The following is a 12323-nucleotide window of genomic DNA, read 5'->3' as shown; positions in this document are numbered from 1 at the left end:
ACACAGTCTCAAGTTGTGCCAGGGCAGGTCTAGGCTGGATGTTAGGAGGAAGTTGTTGTCAGAGAGAGTGATTGGCATTGGAATGGGCTGCCCAGGGAGGTGGTGGAGTCGCTGTGCCTGGAGGTGCTGAAGCAAAGCCTGGCTGGGGCATTTAGTTGATTGGCCAGGGCTGGGTGCTAGGTTGGACTGGATGAACTTGGAGCTCTCTTCCAGCCTGGTTGATTATGACTCTGTGGTTCTTTAGCCACTGTGCAACTCTACTGGGAGTCATTTTTTCTTGTGTTAGGTTGGGTATGGCTGCCTCTGATAAGCAAGCACACTTACCTTGTCTCAGCACTTAGTTTGAACTGGCCTGGGAGAGGATTCTCTAGAACTGAAGCCTTTTTTGCTGTTGTCATCTTCCCATCTGTGTCTGGCAAGATGTGTATGTGCATTTGGCATCTTGCCTCTGCTGTGACATGTATTTGAACATGGTATTTGCGCTGCTCTTTTTGGCTGGACTGAGTTAACTTTGTAGGAGGGGCAAGAAAAGCTGTTCAGTCTGTGAGTGAGTCTTAGTGGTGACTGTACTGAGAAGTCAGGAGCTGTTCAGCCATGGTGTGATTGTCAGCTCTGAGGGGAACAGTACTGGATGGGCAGGGCATGCAGCAGCTCACCTTGCAGTTTGCAAGCAGTGCTGAGTTTGAGCAGTTCAGCATCTTCAATGCTGAACACCCATTCTAGCAGGTGCCTCTTTTTAGGAGATAGCAACAGCAGCATCCTAGGATGCAGTCTGATGATACAGCTAAACTGATCAGTCAGGAATACTGAGAGGGATGTTCCTGTTTCCATCCCCTTTTGAGTTGTGCTGACTCTTCAGCCCCCATAATGAGGTAGTTTCTTTTCTGGAGCATTAGTTTTCCTTACTTGGATTTCTCCTGCTGACAGTTAACTGTTAGGTTGTCTGAACTTGAAGATGAAATCCCATCTTTGAAAGGCAGGCAGGAAAAAATTTCCAGAGATGAGAAGTTTTGCATGGAGTTTTTTCCCTCTATATTTAAAAGTGATTTGGCTGAGATGTTTGTGTCTATACAGATCTGCTGCAATCTGGAGATGAAAGTGAGATGAACATGAGAATGAGCTGCATCTAGCAGAAGAGAAGATGCACAGCTCCCTGTTGCCCTACTCAGTTTTTACAAGCTTACATGCTGAGAAGATGAGAAGAAAGACTGAAACTGTGGCTTGTTGCCAGAGGCTGCATATGCCCATTCCATGAAGGAGAAGGTTTTAGATCCTTTTCATCATTAGGTTCCATCTGGAATTAGGTAGATGTGAAGAAAAGAGCTGTCAGGAGAGGTAAAATGGCCTACAAACAAGTAAGGTCAAAAAAGACTTTTAGAGTGAAGCTGATAATTGGGTCACAGAAGAGATGTGAGGAGATAAGGATTAGTAGATGAATTTGTTGGCAAAACTTTGTCACTGGAGCTGACTTTGACGTGAGCACAGCATGTACAGGAGGTATTCCTGGTCAGGGTGTCAGGCCAGACTGGTTTCCACATGTCCATACTGTGGTGTTCAGGGCTAGCACAGACCTCGAGACTGCTGCAGTAGTCTCAGTGGGAGGGCTGCAGAGCCCTAGAAGGCTTTAAGTAAGTTGGGAATGTAGTTGTGCAGCTAAGTCTGCTTTTTGGAGCCTAAGCTCTCTAAGCAGCCTGTGTCTGCTGTGCAGGGGGCAGTGACCCATACATTTACTTGTTGCTGCACAGTGCAGCTGGGGCTCAGCAGAAGCCTTGGAACTTGCAGACAGATTTGTGCAGTGTGAAAGTAGAAACTGCAGCAAATGTCTGATATGGATTAAGCTTCACTGTGATCATTTCACACACACAGACCCCATCTTGGTTTAAAGCCTGTCCTTTTACATCTCTGCAGATTTGATTTCATCCTTGATAATGTTGGTGGCTCCACTGAGAAGTGGGCTCTGGATCTGCTGAAGAAATGGTCAGGAGCAACCTACGTTACTTTGGTGACACCTTTCCTGATCAACATGGACAAACTCGGGGTGGCTGACGGCATGTTACAAACAGGAGTCACCGTTGGTTCCAAAACTCTGAAGGTGAGTGACAAAAGCCTTTATTCTTTAAGGTTATTTATTATTCCTGTGGCTTCCTTTGTGGCTTGGATCCTTGTCATGTGGCTCATCTGTCGCAGCACTAAGTGTGCTTCAGATCTGTTTCTTATTCTTTCTTGCACTGAAAAGCAATGTGTGGGGTGGTGCTCATTGCTGTATGTGGTAGTTTGGGGTGCTTTGAAGTTTTGATTCCTTATTGTGCTTTTCACAGTGACCTTTTCTCTGTGGGCTCCCTGGTGAGCCCTGCTGACAGCTCCTGTTTCTTAGTCAACAGAGCAAATCCCTGCCTCATTGAACCCAGGGTAATTTTGCTGCTTGCTGTAGGCTGGTCAGGCTTTCTCTCAAAACATTGTTCCATGACTGATTTTCTTCATCCTGTTCCAGCATCAGGGAGTAATAAAAGTGGTTGAGGGGTGGCTAGAAAGTCTTTCATCTCTTTTATGTTCGTGTGTCTGGATGGTGAGACTGATTTTTCTAGTTTTCATAAGTGGATCTTCAAACCTTCTGCCAGTGGCCAGATGAGCGAGGCTTTGGGGAACATTCCTTTCTTCTCCCAACATGTGTGCTTGCTCTCCAAATGAGTGCTTTTCAGGCAGTTGCTATGGTACTCCTGTGATGGCATGGCTGAATGAGATTTGAAGTCCTGCACCAGTACTTTGAAAGGAAAGCTCAAAAGCAGCATGAAAAGGCTGGGAAGAAAGAACTCCTCTTGCTCGCTGTGCACGGCTCTGTGATGAAGAGCATTGCATGCCATGCACTGAAAATCATCTCTCTGGCAGGCAATGGCTCCTACTCCTCTGACGACTTAGAGGAGGTGCTCTTGGCTTGTGCTTTTCACATCAGCTGCCATCTGTCAGTGGATGGTGATGACTCTGTCAGGTGTAATGCTGGAAGATTTAGTCACTGACATGGAGGTGGTAGGGTCTAAAGGTTACACGCTGGCTTTATTTCACCCCTTGTGTGTGTAATCACACAGCACCACTTCTCTCCCGTGTAGCAGATCATGCTGCTTAGTCAAGGGGGTTGCTTCACTCAATCAGCTGGCTTGTGCAGGGCAAGGGAAGGGATTCTGCCCCTCTACTGTGGTGTGACCCCCATCCAGTTCTGGTGCCCCAAGCATAAGAGGGACATGGAACTGCTGGAGCCAGAAGTGGCCACCAAGGTGATAGAAGGCTGGAGAAAACCTCCCCTGTGGGAACAGGCTGAGAGAGTTGGGGCTGTTCAGCCTGGAGAGAAGGTGGTTCTGGGGAGACCTCAGAGCAGCCTTCCAGTACCTGAAGGGGGCTACAAGAAAGCTGGGGAGGGACTTTGTAAAAAGGGTTGTGTAGTGGTAGGAGTGAGGGGGAATGGATTGATGCTTGAGGAGGGCAGATTTAGACTACATATTAGACATTCTTTTACGGAGGGTGGTGAGACATTGGAACAGGTTTCCCAGGGAGGCTGTGGATGCCCCCTCCCTGTTGATGTTCAAGGGCAGGTTGGATGAGGCCTTGAGCAGCCTAGTCTAGTGAAAGGTGTACCCCTGGAAGTTGAAACTAAATGATCTTCAAGGTCCCCTCCAACCTAAACTTAACTTAGGAACCAGACACAAAATTTGCCCTGATCCTGCTGCGGTCACAAACATCCTTGTCTGGACATTTAACTCATGGCCTTAGGGGACCTTTTTTTTCCCCCTTTCAGACACTAGCATATAATTTCCATGACTTTAAGTTCTTCCTCTGGTGCTTCTGTTAACTTCAGCTTCTCTTTCAGTTTCTTCTCATGATTTTTAAATGTGTTTGTGATCTCTCTTGCAGCATCTCTTCAAAGGAGTCCATTATCGGTGGGCATTCTTTGCGCCGAGCGGGCCCAGCTTGGATGAAATAGCAGAACTAGTTGATTCTGGAAAGGTATGGAAATTCTGGGTGTTTGGGTATTTCTGCTGCCAGAGGGAATCTCAGTGGGGGGATAAAATGTTGCAAGAGCAATGGTGAGGAAGGCTTAGCTGAGCTCTGACTTGCTCCGGTTTCTAACTCCTGCCTTTTGCGCAGAACATGGGAGTTTGGAATCCTTAAGATTGTTCTGCTTTCTGCCTGTCTCTGAAAACACAAAGCTTGGTAAGCTGTGAGGAAGATGATCAGGGGGCTGGAACACCTCTGCTGTGAGGACAGGCTGAGGGAGCTGTGGTTCAACACGGAGAAGAGAAGGCTCTGGGCAGACCTATTCAAGAAGAGAGGCTGCAGCAGCAGTGGAAGTGTGGTCAAATGAGTCCTTGGCTACAGCTGTGAATGTCCAGTGCTGTAGGCATTATCCCATGGCCAGGAAAGAAATGCTTCAGGAAGCTCACCAGCATCCTGGCCTGGATCAGCACTAGTGTGGCCAGCAGAACACTGGAAGTGATCGTACCCTGCACTCAGCATTGGTGAGGCCACACCTTGAGTACTGGGTTCAGTTTTGGGCCATTCACTTCAGGAAGGGCTAAAGTGAGTCTGGAGAAGGGTCTGGAGAGCAAGTCTGGTGAGGAGCAGCAAAGGGAGCTGGGCTTGTTTGGTCTGGGGAAGAGGAGGCTGAGGGAAGACCTTATGGCTCTCTACAACTCCCTGAAGGGAGATCGGAGTGAGGTGGGAGTTGGTCTCTTCTCTCTAGTGCCAGGTGATAAGACAAGTGGAAATGGCCTGAAATTGTGCCAGGGAAAGGTTAGGTTGATGATTGGGAAACATTTCTTTCTGGAAGGAAGTGATCAGCTGATGGCACAGGCTGCCCAGGGTGGTGGTGGAGTCACCATGCCTGCAGATATCAAATGCGTGGGCATGGCTCTTAGGGACATGGCTTAATGGCCATGGTGGTGCTGGGTTGGTGGTTGGACCTGCTGATCTTAGAGGTCTTTTCCAACCCAAACAATTGTATGATTCTCTGATCCTGTGACTGCATCCAAGCACAGCAGCTGAACTGTAATTGTCTGTGGATCAGGAACGCACTTGTCTTTGTTATTGTCATTTCTGTCCTGATTCTTTAGCAGTCACAACTTGTTTTGTGTTCTGCTCCCAGCTTGTATGCAAAACAAATATAGAATATGCCCATGAAAGCCTCTTGGGAAACACCTGTTTGTGCAAGAGAGAGGGGGCTTAACCTGTGTTCTCTGCCTGATGAGCTGGGCAGGTGAAGAGCTGTGCCTGTTGGAAGGGACCTCCTCCCTCTGTGGATGTGCTGCTCTAATATGAGCATCAGGACAAAGACGTTTGCTGGTCCTTTATTGTCTGTGCAAAACCAGCCTGGTGGTCTGCAGAGTCCTCATTCTAGCACAGGCTGGCTCTGTTCTGTAAAGCCTTGTAATCACCTGAGCTAGCAGCAGGACTTTGTGAGGCCCAGATGTGTTCATTTTGCCAGATGTTTATAAGACTGTGATGCTCTTTATTGTGTAGACAGAAGAGCTCTCTGAAGTAGACAGATGGTTCACTCAGAGGAGTGGGTGTTTGGAAGAAGGCAGCAGAGAATTACTGGAGGAAGTGTACCATAAACACTGCTTTTCACTTAGTTGTGAGAAACTGTTCGAGTAGAATAGAATAAATGAGAACAAAACCCCCTCAAAAAAACAAAAAAGCATCACAAAGCAATAAAAGGGTAACTGGAAGACTTGGGGAAGCCTTCAAAGTGAGCTCATGCAGTTGAACCCCTTAGTTTTGAGTGAAGACAGTTCTGAGTAACTCAGCTTTTAGTGCTTTTGAAATGTCAGTGAATTTTCTCTTCTGCTGCAGACCCTTCTGAAGGTTCTCCAGATCTGCCATCTCTGTGTGTGCAATTCCAGGCTTTGCCTTTCTGGCTGTGCCAGGATACCTGAGGTGACTTGCACTTAGAATCATAGAATCAACCAGGTTGGAAGAGACCTCCAAGCTCAGCCAGTCCAAACTAGCACCCAGCCCTAGACAATCAATGAAACCATGGCACTAAGTGCCCCAGCCAGGCTTTGCTTCAACACCTCCAGGCATGGCCACTCCACCACCTCCCTGGGCAGCTCATTCCAGTGCCAATCACTCTCTCTGACAACAACTTCCTCCTAACATCCAGCCTAGACCTCCCCTGGCACAGCTTGAGGCTGTGTCCCCTTGTTCTGTTGCTGCTTGCCTGGCAGCAGAGCCCAACCCCACCTGGCTACAGCCTCCCTTCAGGTAGTTGTAGACAGCAATGAGCTCTGCCCTGAGCCTCCTCCTCTGCAGGCTGCACACCCCCAGCTCCCTCAGCCTCTCCTCACAGGGCTGTGCTCCAGGACCCTCCCCAGCCTTGCTGCCCTTCTCTGGACACCTTCCAGCACCTCAGCATCTCTCTTGAATGGAGGAGCCCAGAACTGGACACAGTACTCCAGGGGTGGCCTGAGCAGTGCTGAGCACAGGGGCAGAAGAACCTCCCTCGTCCTGCTGCCCACACTGCTCCTGAGCCAGCCCAGGATGCCATTGGCTCTGCTGCCCACCTGGGCACTGCTGCCTCATCTTCAGCTCCTCTCTCCCAGCACCCCAGCTCCCTCTCTGTCTGGCCACTCTGTCCCCAACCTGTAGTGCTGCTTGAGTGGTACCTGCTTTTCTCTGCCTGTCTGCAAAGGACACCAGGGTAGCAATTCTGTACTTCAGTGTCAACAGCTACCAGAGCTCACAGCTGCTCACTCACACTCGTTCTGGTGCCCACCTTTGTCCCTGCAGGACTGCAAAGCCTGCACTTCTAAAAAACCCAAATCATGTTTTCTCATTGCAGTGCTTTTGCTTGCCAGGTTGGTTGGCTAAAGCTCAGGGATGTTGCTCGAGGAGAGGATGCCAAAAGCTCAGATGAGTTCTTTTCCAGATGGAACCTCTATCCACCACCAAAAATGTGTTTCTTAAAGCACATCTGCTCCTCTTCCTCCAGGCCATGGTAGCTTGGTTATGCTCTTTATGGACATGCTATGTGATTACAGCAGTAACCTCTGTAAAGAAGCCAAATAGGAGATAGATTGGAGGGTGTAAATTCACATGAGGCTGAGGGAGCTGGGATTGGTTAGCCTGGAGAAGAGGAGGCTCAGGGCAGACCTTATTGCTGTCTACAACTACCTGAGGGGTGGTTGTGGCCAGGAGGAGGTTGCTCTCTTCTCTCAGGTGGCCAGCACCAGAACAAGAGGACACAGCCTCAGGCTGCGCCAGGGGAGATTTAGGCTGGAGGTGAGGAGAAAGTTCTTCCCTGAGAGAGTCATTGGACACTGGAATGGGCTGCCCGGGGAGGTGGTGGAGTCGCCGTCCCTGGAGCTGTTCAAGGCAGGGTTGGACGTGGCACTTGGTGCCATGGTCTGGCCTTGAGCTCTGTGGTAAAGGGTTGGACTTGATGATCTATGAGGTCTCTTCCAACCTTGGTGATACTGTGATAAGCACAGGGAGGGCTGTGAACATTTCTCTGTGTACCAGAAGTGTGGCCTCATCCTGCTGCAGTGGCAGTTCTGTGGAACGTTGGTCCCAGAGTTCTGGTCTCTGGTCCCCTAGAGTAGAAGGGAATTGAGTCCAGCACAGCAGTGAGTTATGGGGTCACAGCTCTGGGTTTGAGAGTTTAATTTGCTAGAGCCTACTGCTGGCCAGCAGCCTGAGGCTCAGCACAGCCTGCTGCAGACCATATTAAAGGGAAGGAAGGCTGAAGAAAGAGATGAGTGGGATTAAGACCCAGAGAACATGGAGCTTGAGTAGAGCAGAGGAAGAAATGCCAGAAACCAGCATTTTCTTTGTGAGATGACAAAGTACTGAAGGGGTAACTCTTTAGCTGCAGGCCAGGGCCTGTTCTCTTGTTGACATTGAAAGAAGACTTGGTGAAGGCTAAAGGAGAGTATTGAGCTCTCTCTTGGAGCCCAGGGACCACACTTGGGCATGGTGGTGATTTCTGGAGGAAGACAGCCTTTGTCTTCTAACTCAGCTAGCCAAAATGGCAAGTAGGTCTTTGCCCCCAAGAGGATTGTGATGGCTGATGGAGCACATCACAGCTCTTGTCTGTGCCAGTGTCTTTTCCAAAGCAGGCACACAAGCTGTGAGCAGACTCAGGGCTCCTTACCGAGGGTGTGTGCAGGGGAGGCAGGAGCTGGGAGGGAGGCTCTGCAAAGCAAGGCTGCCCTTCAGTTTGGACAGGGCTGTCCCTTACAGACCTGGGGGACAGCCAATGCACTGTCATTGCCCTTGGACTGAGAGTACTTCAACTGTTTTTTTCCCTTGCTTTGGGATTTTTGTCTCCTGAGGCTTTGAAGGCCCCAGCTCTCCCTCCAGTGGCAAGGAGCAAGCTCCACACCCACTGGAGCAACTTGTTGCTAATGGAGGTTACTAAGGCACCAAAGATGGACTTTTTTTTTCTCACTTGTCCCCTCGTGATAAACTCAGACTGTGCCTTTGCTACCTTAGAAATGGGGACCTCCAAGAGTTCACTTGTCCCCTCCAGATAAACTCAGACTGTGCCTTTGCTACCATAGAAATGGGGACCTCCAAGAGTGGGCTTGAATTTGCCTCTAGTGGGACTTTGTTCCTGCTGACCAGTCAACTCCTGACAGTGGCTGTGTGCTGCCTGCTGCGTTCAGAGCTGGGCTACCACTCCTCTGCTCCCTGTGGGAAAGCCTTCATCAGCATCAGCAATTGCTCTTTTTGTTGTTTCCCAAACACATGAGTTCATTGCAAGAGCCCTGAGATTCATTTCTATAGTGTGTCCTGCAGCAGAGAGAATGCAGAGGCCCAATCTGCTTTCAGATAAAGATTTCAATGCCCTGTGCATGCAATCCTTTCTCTCCCAGACTTTAGCTTAATCCCTTTTTTCCCTGAACAAATAGGTGTCCTCTGGCAAGGAACTGATGCGTGGCTGTAAATAGGCAGTGCTTTATTATGCTGTTAATCTCCATTTATTATCACACAGTCACCAACCAGCAGACGCTCTCCTACTCGTTTGTCTGGTCACAGGAAGAAATTTTATCTTAGTCAGTGGATTGTGGTAAAGGCTGAGTGAATCACTGTGCTGCAACATGGGTCAGCCCTTTCAGGGCTAGTCAAACAATGGGGCTGAGCAGCCAGCCAGATGAAATGTTTAATGCTCTAGATTGTCAGGATCATCAGTTTTAGCATTCATGCCTCTCTATAGCACTGCCTAAAGCCAGCGGTTAAATGGTGCTAGAGGTGACAGCGATGTAGAGATGGGCTTTGAGTGTGTGCTGGCTGCAGGGCAGGGTTTTCAGCTGTGAGGCTGAAGTCAGGGCTGCCCTGAATCCCTGTGTCACCACTTTTCAAGTGCAGTGTCTGAGCTCTCTCCAACAGGCCGAGGGTGAGAGGTGCCTCCTCCTGTCAGGGTTGTACACCAGCAATGACTGCAGCCTGCCCTGCTCCTTCTTTCTCAGCTTCTGCAGGCGTCTGAGATGCCTCCTCCTGCCACGGTTGTAAGCTGCAGCCACCAGCAATGACTGCAGCCTGCCTTGCTCCTTAGCTTCTGCAGGTGTCTGAAGTGAGTGTCTGCCTTGCCCTGGGCTCTCCTGTGCTTCCCATCCCTCGTGCTGCTGCACTGCTTTCTTCCCTGAATACCTTTCCCCTTCTCTCGGCCCCTTGCCCTGCTGGGCTCGGCTGTGCCATGCTCCAGCAGGTTGAGTTTCTGTAGCCCTTTTTGTTTTTGCCTCAACTGAAGCACAGCTTTGTGTGGAGCTGCCCTTAACAATAAGTACTTGTACAAGTGCTGCACTTGTGCTTGGCTCAACAAGGTTACTCAATTGTTTTTAACCAAGCTTCTGCTATGAAAGCAAGTGTTTGGGCTGCCTCAAAACAGTGAGTGGCTGCTGCTCAGCAGCACGTTCCTCCTGCCCAGAGCCACAGCAGCTGCACTTTGCTCAGATGCTCAGTGGACCCAAAGCCATTGTCTCGTTGTTTATGCTGCTTGGGTCCATGTCCATGACTTTGCTGATGCCATTCCCTGCTGGATGCTGACCAGACACGGTTTTGCCTTAAAGCTGATCATTTACACCTTGCATTTCTTCCTCACTTGAAGAGCAACAAAGTGCTACAGTGTCCTTGTGGCTTTGGGAGGAGGTGTGGTAGGTTCTTTTGTGCATAGATTGGTTGCCCAGGAAGGTTGTGGATGCTCCCTTCCTGGAGGTGTTCAAGGCCAGGTTGGATGAGGGAGAGCCTGTTACAGAGGCAGGGGGTTTGGAACTGGATGAGCTTTAAGGTCCCTTCCAACCTAAACCATTCTATGAGTCTATAGGTCTTGCTTTGGCCTTTGGAAGGCTGACTCAGAACTTGACATCAGGGGAAAGAAAAAGTCTCTTCCCTTGGACCAGCAGTGACAAGTGTTTCTGAGAAGCTGCTGGACTTTCTTCTGCCTCTGTCAGTACACTGTGCTGGCTAAAGAAAATGCTTGTGTGGTTTTCAGGCTCCTTAGTTATTAATGGGAGCACTGAAGAGGGTAATTCCACCTTCATTATTAAGAGATGAGACTCAAACAATCCAGGAGACTACTCTACAAAATTAATGCCACAGTAGCAGTTGGTGCAGGCTGGGCTCAGTGCTCTGTGGCTGTTGGAATTGAGCGTGGCTGAGGTCTCCAATCCAAATGACTCAGCAACAAATGTGAACTTCTTTGTACTGCATTTGTGGGTAAGTCTCTTAAGGGCACCAAGTCATGATGCTCTGTTGGAGGGTTGGAGAGCCCTGCAGAAGGACCTTAACAGGTTGGATGGGTGGGCAGAAGCCAATGGGATGAGATTTAACAAGGCCGAGTGCAGGCTTCTACACTTTGGTCACAACAACTCCAAGCAGCACTGCAGGCTGGGGACAGAATCATAGATTGCTGTCTACAACTACCTGCAGGGAGGCTGTAGCCAGGTGGGGTTGGGCTCTTCTGCCAGGCAACCAGCAACAGAACAAGGGGACAGAGTCTTAAGTTGTGCCAGAGGAGGTCTAGGCTGGATGTTAGGAGGAAATTGTTGTCAGAGAGAGTGATTGGCATTGGAATGGGCTGCCCAGGGAGGTGGCTGAGTCGCTGTGCCTGGAGGTGTCGAAGCCAATCCTAGCTGGGGCACTTAGTGCCATGGTCTGGTTGATTGGCCAGGGCTGGGTGCTAGGTTGGACTGGCTGAGCTTGGAGGTGTCTTCCAACCTGGTTGATTATATGTCCTGATGCAGTTAGGTACTGGATCCATGGGTATCTTTATCAGCTGAACTTTTGAAAGTTCTTGGGCTTAACAGTAGAAATATGAGAGGGGGACAAAAAAAATTACTCCTTTTCCTCAGTGCAGCATTGTGGACAGCAAAAGTTGAACCACAGTGTCAGCTTCTTATAATAGGGCTTAGAAGGTAGAGCCTTGTATGGTGAAAAGAGTCCAAGGTGAGGGCTCCAAACTCTGCTAGCAAAGGTGCTTCAAAACTTGGGCAAAGAGCAGCAGGAAGCTTTCTCTTGCACAGAGATGGGTACCTGAGAACAGTTACAATCCAGTCACTACCTCACTGGCAACTTCTGCCCTAAATACTGTAACGAAAGCTCCTCCTCTCTTCCTAGAGTCATGAAGGCTGAGAGTGCTGCATGATTTGCTTCCTAAGACAGTGACACTTTCTGTTGTCTATTCTGTAGATCCAACCAGTTATTGATGAAGTCTTCACTTTCTCTGAAGTTCCAAAGGCCTTTGAGAAGCTGGAAGGAGGACATGCCCGGGGAAAAACAGTGATCAATGTCATCAGTAAACAATAAAAGTGTCTCTGACTGCTGTTCTGCACTGCCAGGCCTTGCTGGCAGATTCCACTTGAACATGACCTGGAGTTTAGCAACTGCTTCAACTTTCAAGGCTGCATACAGGTGTTTTGTCAAGTCTTCTTTTAGGAAAGCCTCTTTCACACTCTGCCTGTCACTTAATACACAGACAAGAAATTACACTGTCTCTTAGAAGACAACTTTCAGGCTGCAGCTGTGGCTTTTGCCCTCACTCTTGGGTAAGTGGAACACCCAGATCCATTGTCAGTCTGTAGAGATGTTATCTTCCAGGTGTTTTAGCTAACTCCTGGAAAAGATGAGCACACTTTAATTGTCCTTTCTCCCTTGGTCTCCTTCCCTGCTTCTGTTCACCCTGGTTAATGTTTATTATTCCTCACTGTGGTTCATTCTCAGAACCTGTGAGCTTCTCTAGTAAGTGGCCACATTGCTGTTTCCAGACCAGTACTTTCATCTTGATATGGCAAATCTCTCATGCCATGTCTAATCTGAATAGAAGCATGGAACAAAAA

General features: G+C 49.1%; 1 protein-coding gene across 2 annotated transcripts in view; it reads left to right on the top strand.

Annotated features, from left to right (window-relative positions):
* RTN4IP1 (reticulon 4 interacting protein 1) overlaps positions 1-12323 on the top strand; it is a 22221-nt gene extending 9898 nt beyond the window's left edge. For both annotated transcript variants that reach the window (XM_064170228.1, XM_064170227.1), the window contains exons 7-9: positions 1909-2092; positions 3904-3996; positions 11677-12323. In XM_064170228.1, coding sequence (XP_064026298.1) covers positions 1909-2092; positions 3904-3996; positions 11677-11793 — 394 coding nt within the window. In that variant the 3' untranslated portion in view covers positions 11794-12323. The remainder of the gene's footprint in view (positions 1-1908; positions 2093-3903; positions 3997-11676) is intronic.

This window comes from Pogoniulus pusillus, chromosome 33 (genome assembly GCF_015220805.1).
Source record: "Pogoniulus pusillus isolate bPogPus1 chromosome 33, bPogPus1.pri, whole genome shotgun sequence".
NCBI lineage: Eukaryota > Metazoa > Chordata > Aves > Piciformes > Lybiidae > Pogoniulus > Pogoniulus pusillus.
The sequence above is the reverse complement of the archived record's forward strand: the minus strand, read 5'-3'. Positions and strand labels throughout refer to the sequence as shown.